This window comes from Convolutriloba macropyga, chromosome 12, assembly GCF_964194025.1.
Source record: "Convolutriloba macropyga chromosome 12, txConMacr16.3, whole genome shotgun sequence".
NCBI classification, from domain to species: domain Eukaryota; kingdom Metazoa; phylum Xenacoelomorpha; order Acoela; family Convolutidae; genus Convolutriloba; species Convolutriloba macropyga.
The window spans coordinates 39,097,709-39,107,247 of NC_134479.1; the positions used below are offsets into that span (position 1 = coordinate 39,097,709).

The 9,539-nt window shown below is 36.2% G+C and overlaps 1 protein-coding gene across 1 annotated transcript; it reads left to right on the forward strand.

Annotated features, from left to right (window-relative positions):
- The first annotated feature begins 1,196 nt into the window (after positions 1-1,196).
- On the forward strand, positions 1,197-8,527 carry LOC142350345 (syntenin-1-like). The gene is made up of 7 exons (XM_075402182.1): positions 1,197-1,272; positions 1,885-2,109; positions 2,537-2,692; positions 3,367-3,542; positions 3,989-4,096; positions 7,194-7,349; positions 7,664-8,527. The coding sequence occupies exons 1-7, from the start codon at positions 1,222-1,224 to the stop codon at positions 7,710-7,712; spliced, it is 921 nt and encodes a 306-aa protein (XP_075258297.1). The 5' UTR covers positions 1,197-1,221; the 3' UTR covers positions 7,713-8,527.
- Positions 8,528-9,539: the final 1,012 nt, after the last annotated feature.

A 9,539-nucleotide genomic window follows, 5' to 3' on the forward strand; every position in this document is an offset into this window, starting at 1 on the left:
CACCTCGAAATTCAGTCTTTACATTTATAATCATTCTAGGTTTCAAGTAATTAAGGTCATTGAATGAAAGGCGAGCTTTTTTGTGTTTTTGAGATCCATCGACGAATGGACTAGATCTATAGTTTAAACCTGTTAAAATAGTAAGTTTACCTTTGTTCTTATTTCTAGATTTTTGAGCTTTAGTCAATGGATTCATCAAACTTCGAGCAAACTTGTGATGCTTGTTTTGGCAGAGTTGCTGAAAGAACAAAAACATATAGTTTGAAGGAGTTGCCAACGGTGTTTCCAAAAATGTTTTTAGCAAAGAAGCATCGTTTTTAGAACCTGGCTGAGCAAAGTATTTCGGCTTAAGCAATATCTTGTAATGAATTTTGAAAGTTCTCCTTTAGCTTTTATCAGTTTGAAAAGCCGGTCAGTTTAATAGAATTTGTTAGTTCCGGAATTTTTTAGATTAGAGAGATCAGAGTTTTTTTTGTGAGGACAAAACGGAGCATCCTGTTTATTCTTGAATTTTTTTTCCCTTGGTCATTAGGTCATACTGCAAACTGCAACATTGAAAACCCGATTTGGTGGGTTTTGAATTTCAAGCTGTGTCCAGGTTACAATGTGATCTGTTGAAGATTTAAACTGATGAGAACTTAGCGATTCACTAAGATTTCATAAAGAGATGCGTAACAAATGAGTTAATTATTGAGTTATTTTCCCTTCTTGGTCCAACTGTCAATTTTTCCAAAAATATTGAAATTCGTTTAGGTCGAGCTGAAGCTCAAGGAAATGGTTCTTTAGCCGAGAGAGGCAATTTGCTTGCTCTTATGGTTTTCTACCATACCTTAGCAATTGCTCTCAAACAAAGTTTATAGCAATTATATTAGCCCTGTTGGTCTTAATTAATGTAATTTTTCGTACTGCCGATTTTTGGTCTCAAAAATTAGTTTCTCTGCTTTTCCTGTAAAGTCCGAAAGGGCACCAAGTCGCTGAGCAATTCTTTAAAAGGCTTTTTTGTCTCTAAATATTTGATTCAGCAAAACTAATGAGTAGACAAAAATTAATGGTATGAAAGCAATCATCTGAGTTTCTGACCCCTCCCTCTGGCTTCAACTCTTCGCAATCCTCATGAGTTTACTTTCATGCGTTAAAAGTATGTTTATGTCTTTGATGGACGTGATGAAAGATAGTTTTATGTTCCCTTTCAGATTCTTTGAATATTGCAATCAAGAGAAGATGTCTCTCTACCCCACACTGGAAGACATGAAGGTGTCTCAAATGCAACAGGTATGAAATTGTGGTTTCTTATGATGCATATAAAATGTTCAAAATGATCTAAACTACCGCAGAGATCCGATGGTAGCCTGATTGATCTAGTTCTTAAAATTTTTAATTGTGGTTTTGAGCAAAAATTCGGATCAAGTAGATCTCTGCATGCTAAGAGGACAAATTTTGTTCCGGCACGTAGTGTTCGGAGAATTTTGTTTCGAACTTATTGTCAACTTAATTGGCTCAGATTTACTCAAAACTTCAAATATAATATTCTCCTTTGTTATGTTAGAAGGTATGATAACTCTTCGCTTCTATCTCAATGTAATCGGATTGGCTCATGAAGAGATTCATGATAGCATGGTTTTTGTCTTATTTCTGTTGATCATCCGTTTCGGGATATTATCTATTCTGTAGAAAATCTGTAGCGTTTTGTACAATTTACTGATAAGATCACCAGTTATTTTGTGATAGAGGATTGTCAATGCTTGCTAACAGGGAACTAATTATCTTCTGTTAAGCGTATTGAACTGTTTGAAGCATAGAAATATAGAACCGGTGTGATCTGTGTGACATACAAAAGCAATTGCCCTCAACCTAAATTGCAGTGGATATAAAATTTAATTTCAGGCACAATACGTTCCTCCACCTTCGTACCAAGGCACCTCAGCTCCTCCACCAAATGCAGTCGCCTATCCTGGTACTACCCAGCCACCGGCCTATGATGTATCTGCGTACACATTCAGTACTCAGCCTAGACAGGCTCAAAGTGGCAGTCTGGATCTATTGTATCCAAAAGTTGATGACTATATGGGACTGAGCTTGATGTCGTACCAGGAACCGCCCAGATCTAACGTAAGTTTGTCACGTCTTTGAACTGTTTCAATATGAAATTGATCAGAGTAGACTGTGCCATTTATCTATGTAGTTTTCGGTTATCTGAAAGTAGTTAGGTTTTCTATTATCGGTCTCGGGAAATCTTCAGGTAATGGGTAAATGTCAGACTTTTTGTAATGAACAAAAGGAAGTGTGAAAAACAAAATGAAAAAGGAATAACTAAAAAAATGAAAAGAAGTGTGAAAAATTAAAAATGAATAACTAAACGTAAACAGATATCAGTTTTCCAGTTTGGTGACGATAAGAATACGCGCCGAAATAAAGTTATTATATTAAAATGTATCGAGCAAATAGGTTTGACTCATACTAACATAAATAAAGTTTGTGGTTCATAAAAAACTTGTGAATGGTAGCAGATTTTATTCCAACACGTATTGTATTGTAGAGCCAACTGAGCGAGCGACAGCTGTCGAAGGCGCCTGTGTCCTCTGCGAACATCAAGGGCATCAAGAGGGCGATCATAAAGCCAGGAGTGGCAGAGGTCACTCTCTGTCATGACCACAAGGGACAAGTCGGACTGAAATTCAGAGACCTCAACAAGGTAAGCTGCTTTCAAGAATCCTTTTTAATACAAACAAGGGGGATCATAGAGGTATGAGAGGAGAGACAAACGTATGAGTAGGGAACAGATAAGAACGAAGAGTATTTATATGGTAAAACAGAGTGTTGATTTAAAAATATTTTATACATTCTACATTCACAGCGACCATTGAAAAAAACTTGCAGGTTTCCTCAATCAGCGAACATATAAAACCCGCGATTAATTTTTTGGAGTTTGTAGCTGGCATTAGTATTAGCGTTTTAGCCTTGATTTGAGAAGCTGAATAAAATTTTAGTTGTGTTGAATCTAATTTAAAGTGCTCAACATTTCGACACTTGGAAAAATGAATCCCGGTAGCCATAATGGGGTTTACGGCAGTCTATTTTCCGGCAATCTGCGTTTTATGTTTTAAAGTTGTCCATTGTCTCGTATTTTTCGGCTACTATTTTTAAGAATCACAAGACAAAACATCATGTAAAAGCTGTGCAATAGACGTCTTCGATTTGCTCGTGAGTAATCGAGACGTTCTCAAGCACTATGTGTTAAGTAGCTGTATTTGTTTAATTCTTTTCACTTGGGGCATTTAAAGTCAAAAATTTTTTGCTGGTCTTAAAAGAACTGCTGCAGACTTTCTTGAAGCTATCAGTACAATTTTCAAGTTACCTAGTTTGCAGGGTGTGTTCGTCCAATTTGTGGCTGAAGACAGTCCAGCTGCGATGGCAGGAGTCAGATTTGGAGACCAGGTCTTGACAGTCAATGACGAAGTGGTCGCAGGTTACTCAGCTGACAAGGTCCACAAACTCATTAAGAAAGCTGGTCCAAATGGCATCCGACTGGCTATGCGCGACAGGTGAGTTGATAACTAAGAGGCGCAAATTAACGTCTTGACTAGTTTTAACAAATAATTGAAGTTTATTCCAATAACTATTGTCAATTTTCTTACATGGTTCCGACAGATTGCTTCGCGGTAGATCACTAGATGGTTGTTTATTCGTTTGCTGTGAGATGTTTTTTTGTAAACAATCGAGTTTCGTTTCGCACTACTCTGTCGTTAAGATTGAGCGTAGTTGTAAATCAAGCATCTGATTAGCTGAGTGAATTTGCGATCATTTAAACCATTTATTAACTTTTTACTGTTCTTTGTTCTTTTAACAGCCTGATCTGCTCTTTGTATTTGAATTTTTTTCAGATGTGGTATCCTTGAGTTATTTTTTGATGAAAATTGATGAAGTTTGATGAAATTTGTCATGCTTCTGACAGTGAATGTTTTTTTTCGACGTGTGTTTCTTGTTTCAGGCCGTTTGAGCGTATTATTACCCTGACCAAGGACTCCAGTGGAATGACTGGATTTGGATTTACCGATGGCAAGATTGTCACCATTGTCAAGGAATCCAGTGCCGCCAGGTAATTGATAGTCAAACTTTGAACAGGTTTTGTGAAGTTCATGGATTATGTCAGCAACAAATAAAACAAGGTGAATAGTGGTTTGCTGTGCGATGCATGTAATTATTCCAACTCTGTCGTTTTTGCATATGTCAAAAGGAGCAGAAATTTAAAATATAGCTAGTAGATTGTCTTGAAGTAGCTGCGGTTGCTTTGTAGACATGAAGCTTCAAGATACCAATAAGGAAAACAATAACTAATGATTCCAGGCTAAAGATTGTCGTCTTCTGAATTTCTAACTAGGCCAACAGTAAGGGGAATCTGTCGCCCAGAAGATCGATCAAATAAAATAAACCTGAAAAACTTTTTTTCCTCTATTTCCGATATACTAGCTGCAATCAATCCCTGTCAAAATCATGTGTTGAATAAATAACTAAACCCAACCCTAAACCAAAGATTAATTGCAATTTCCAATTTAGAAACCATTTCATGCAAATCCCTGTAGCTATACATGCCGATGAGAACATTTTTCCTAAAAACCTAAAATTTTGACATCTAGGGATCATCCAAAGGTCACCCGTCGAAAATGAAGGGTCAAGTTGATAAAACTAATTATTGTCATGGAGAGTCCTTCCATAGTTGCACCTACCCACTAATTTTTATCACCTAACTCCTAATAGAACACGAGCAATTACCGCGCACACTTTTCATCGACCTCCCGGTTGACCCCAAATTTCAGAACTCAATATCTCGGGAAGTAGTGGTCAAAACGTCTGCGGATAAAATTTTCTAGTAAATATATATCTAACAAATACAACTTTGCTAAGCATACGAAATATAGCGATAGCTCAATATGATTTTGTTCATTAATTTATTTAAGATATATCACTCAACTCCCCTCTCTGGCGCCTTCGAAACAATAACCCTTTAAGAAAGAACGCTTATTTCAAACGCCTTATTAACTTGTCTAAGTTGACCTAAATTATCTAATTTACCCTCAGTATCTGCTTATGACAATTTCCTGCGTTCTACAAAGCTTTTAATTGAAAAAATTTGTCTAACTTGCTGCAGTTAAAAAGAATTGTTTCTAAGAGCTTCCCTCGAATAATTTTCAGTCAATTCGAATTATCCACAGTTGACATGAACACCTCCAATTAAGGGAGGCAAAGGTCATTTTGAGATGCATGAAAAATTCATTTGCGCGAATAAAATAAATAAAAAAATCGACATCCTTGCACATAAGTCATCTAAGTCTCTGTGCAAGTATTGCCTATCTCTCCTGATGTAATTATTATGAACTTGACCTTACCTCTTAATACAGTTCAAGACAACTATGGCGTTTTTCTGCTTGAAAAAAGCAAACAACAGAGAAGAGTAATTTTTTGATAGTTTTGAAATAGTAAATATTAAAACTTTTTCAAAAACAATCAAAATCAGCAAATGTAACCAAAGTCCGCACCAGAAAGCAAAAATTTGTTTAAAGATTTTTGTCGCCGTGACTTTTAAAATACTATTGTCAAACTAAAGCTTTCGTAGCCCTATAAAATGTCTCCGTGAACACTTTTAGCTGGAAACGAAATAGTTTGTTCAAAGGGTTTTGGCTGCATAGAGGATGAGGATGTTTTGATCATCTAGATCACCTTCAGGAGCAACTAAGCCAAATTTATCAATTATTTGAGCGAATAAGAATAGTATAATTCAAAGTTTTTGTTTTCTTTCATTACTCTTTGTCAAAAGCGCTACTGTAAGAAGCCATATCAAAGATTTTAATAAACACAGCCATAGAAAGAGCTTGACAGAGCATAGGAAATCAACAATAACTATTTCTCTGCAGTTTAAATCGTCTGTTTTGAGGATTATAAAGCAATAGCATGTCTCAAATTGGGAAGTATTTGATCCAATTAACCTAGAAAGTTAAACCTGTATAATCTCACATTAATAAATATGACAGAACCATTACCCAAAACTGTGATGGGATGTTTAAAACAATCCCACTGCCCCTAAGATTAAGAAGTTGTTCAGCCCAAGTAAAAATGATTGTTTTCATAATGACAGGATTTTAAACGTTGACACTTTGTCGGGCACTTCTGTTCAAAGTTATTAATTTCAAGATAACAAGATAAAACAGCGGCAACCGCAAACTACGATTGCTGATTGGGTATGGACAACCTTCAGAATGCTTAAGCAGAATGTCTTTGTCCATTCCGCTCGAGTGCTTTTTCAACACCAGTTGTTCTACAAAGCAATTTAAAATGAACAGAGTCAATAGCGAAAAGAAAACAAAATCAAAAGATTGAAACGGGATAAAGCAATAAAGCCCAAAAACTGGAATTTGTTCTCATTACGCGTAGCTACCAGGTCTGATGGTTATTGCTAATGGTAGTATTCCATGTGCCCTCTCATTAGAAAACAATAGTGTGCCTAACTATTTGTTGTACTTGATTCAACCCTAATCGGAGATGTGGGAACCAATGGCTATTTTGCGGCAATCTGCGGGGTAGATTTTTTTGGATTGTTTTGATTCAAGACTTGAGATTGTGATTCAATTGTTATTCGCAAACCTCTCCTTATACGAGTTGATATCTAAATGAGGTTTAGCCAGAAATTTTTACAACACCGCATGGTCGCTGTCTGTTGAGAAAAAACTGCAAAATGTGAGACACTATTTTTTTGGAATCGAATAGCTTGTTTTTGTAAAAACAGAGTAGAGCGGTATCTTAAAGAACATTTTCTTCGAAGTAAGAGTGATTTTTTGCTTAAAAAACGTTAGCAGTTAGATAAGCAGCGCTGGACGAGGCTCATTTTTTAAAAAATTATTCTGGAGAATTCGATAATTTTGAACTGAAAAGCAACAATTTGGTTTATAAAGAAACGTTATCAAAAATACGCTAAGTTCCCGAAATTTGACAAAATGGCTATAAGGGCCAAAATGGCCATGTTGTATCATTTACATTGGAATCTTGAACTATTCTTTAGAAATTAAGTTTTGATTGCAGAGAGCGTTAAAATGATGCAAATATTAGTTTCATATGCTCCCAAAACGTAACAAACTGTTGTGAACAGAAAACGTTATTTATGTAGTAAAAAGAATTTAGTTTGTATCGTTGTGCTTGTGTAGGAATGGAGTGCTCACTGATCACCAACTGGTGGAAGTTGACGGGAGGAATATGATTGGCATCAAAGACAAGGAGATCACCAAGTACATTGAGAATGCTGGATCTGTCGTCACTCTGACCCTCATGCCCTCTGAGATATACGATCACATGATCAAAAAGTAAACAAACAATTGTTTTACTTGCTCTCAAACAAGATTTATGGCAACTATTTGGGTTCTGTTAGGCTTTTTTCGTCCTGGTGTTTGTCTGCCCCATTTGATTTTTCATTGAAACCAAAACAAGCAGAATAGACTGATGTGTATCGGACACGTTGGCGAGTGCAAATTGCCAATAGAGCTTTCTGATTCGTTCATTTCTAATTTTTTCTAAGCCATTCAGAGATTCTTTTCTCTATGCAATGTTGTGATTATCTTCCGAAGGCACGTTGATAGTTGACAGAAAGTGACGTCATTTTACCGCTCTTTCTATTTAGAATTGGATCGTTGATCAAGTCGATGGATCACTCGGAGCCCAGCTGTTGAAGTGAATATGAATCCCAACAGACAAAGTGGAGTATCAGCTGTGAATGCAGAAACATTTTTACTTGTTCTCTCCTCTTTAATTACTGCTGTTCCCTTTCTTAACTGCTCATTGTCAATTGCACGTTGTCACATGTATAGTAGAGCTATCTATTTTTGATAAGCTAAAATAAATTAGAATAGATCTATTATTTCTGCTGGTGCTGATGTAAAACTGTCTTCATTGTCCAACATTTCCTATTTATGGAAGCTGCTTTCTGGAAAATTTTGGCAGAAACTCAAACGCAGAGTGATTCCAAAGTTCGGATGAGTTCTTCAAATGTTTTTTTTTAATTAAAATAAGATAAATTTAATTGTTAATGCAAAACTTTTCACTTCAGATAAGTATTTTGTATAAACTGCATTCCTCTACGGTGTACTAAAAATGCACATGGTTTCAAAATAAACGAGGTGTTTCGCTTTTTCAGTTGCTGTACACCAAATGAGATTGGTGCTCAGCTGTTAATGTTCATTGTTTTGTACTACATTTCAAGCCTTCATTTCAGACCATCAGTTATGCTTGAAAATTTTAAATGAGTATCTGAAATGGGAACTTTGAATAAGGTTTGAAATGTTGAATTGTTGCTTTCAATAAATGATGCGTGTATTAGTAGAGATCCTTGAAAGCAGTTTTGTGCAACTTGATGGAGCGCCTTATATATGTGTAGTGTTACATGTTGCATTTGAAATATTTTTTCTCATTTAGTTAATTAATTTATGTCAGAAGCTCAACCAAGATAAACTATGAAAAGAATAGAAATAAATTATGTTGCGCTTGGTTTTCTAACGTAAACTTTCAGGTATTTTCATTTGCGCTCGAACGAAGTGTGGACCAATTATTGTAGTCGTGCGTGTCTTTTTCCGCGCTAAATATTTGCTTAGCTTTCTGATTTATCGAGTGACTCTTGGATTTGCAATTTCTCGGGTTTTTTGTGATCTAGGTTTTTCTCTCATGCACAGTTTTAAGCAGTTGAACTCAAATGTTGGCAGTTTTCTATTAAAAATCAAATGCAATTTTTGCTGAGTTTGGTTTCATTTTCCACTTTAGATCTAAAAAGAGGCCTACCTCTGATAACATCATTTGAAACCCCTCCCCAAGACGGAAGCAGGATATAATAGAATTCAACCGCCGCCACTCGCTCGAGAGAAAATTGTTCGTCATCGGGTCGTTATGCTGTACAGTTTTGATTGATTTTTTGTTCTTACAATTTCTAGATGACGTTCGCCTATCCTTCTGTTTTGTTCACGTACGTTTCATCCGCAGTATAGAGTATTCAACAGTTCGTTTTGGTTTGAGAATCTATCGGGAGCCTTTATATAGAGGGTAGTTATGCTCTCGAACGAAGCAATTATTTTAAATGTGTCCTTTTTATGTAAAATTTTCGCGTGACTGTTTTTGCGCTCTTCTAGAACATTCTTTCGATTTCATTTCTCGGGTGACTTTCTCAGGCTTGACTTCTCAATTTTTGATTGATCTAATTTGCTATTGTTCAGAAGTTAGGCTGTGGTAAAACAAAATCGATCGTAAGATAGGATTTTACAATGTCCTGTTTGCCGAGTTGTTAATGCATTTCTATAGCACGTTGGAGGTCGCGGGTTGGAACCCCTAGCTAGTCAGACTTTTTGCTCCCATGAAATCCCATCTCAGCTACAGCCCCCTCTGAATTAAATTCCCCCCTGTCTTTCGGGAGCATTTTGTCCGACGTTACTCGGTTTATGTTAAAGGTCGATTATCTAAGACGACTGAGTGGAGCTTTTTTACATCAGCTTTTTTAAATAATTGCTTACGTT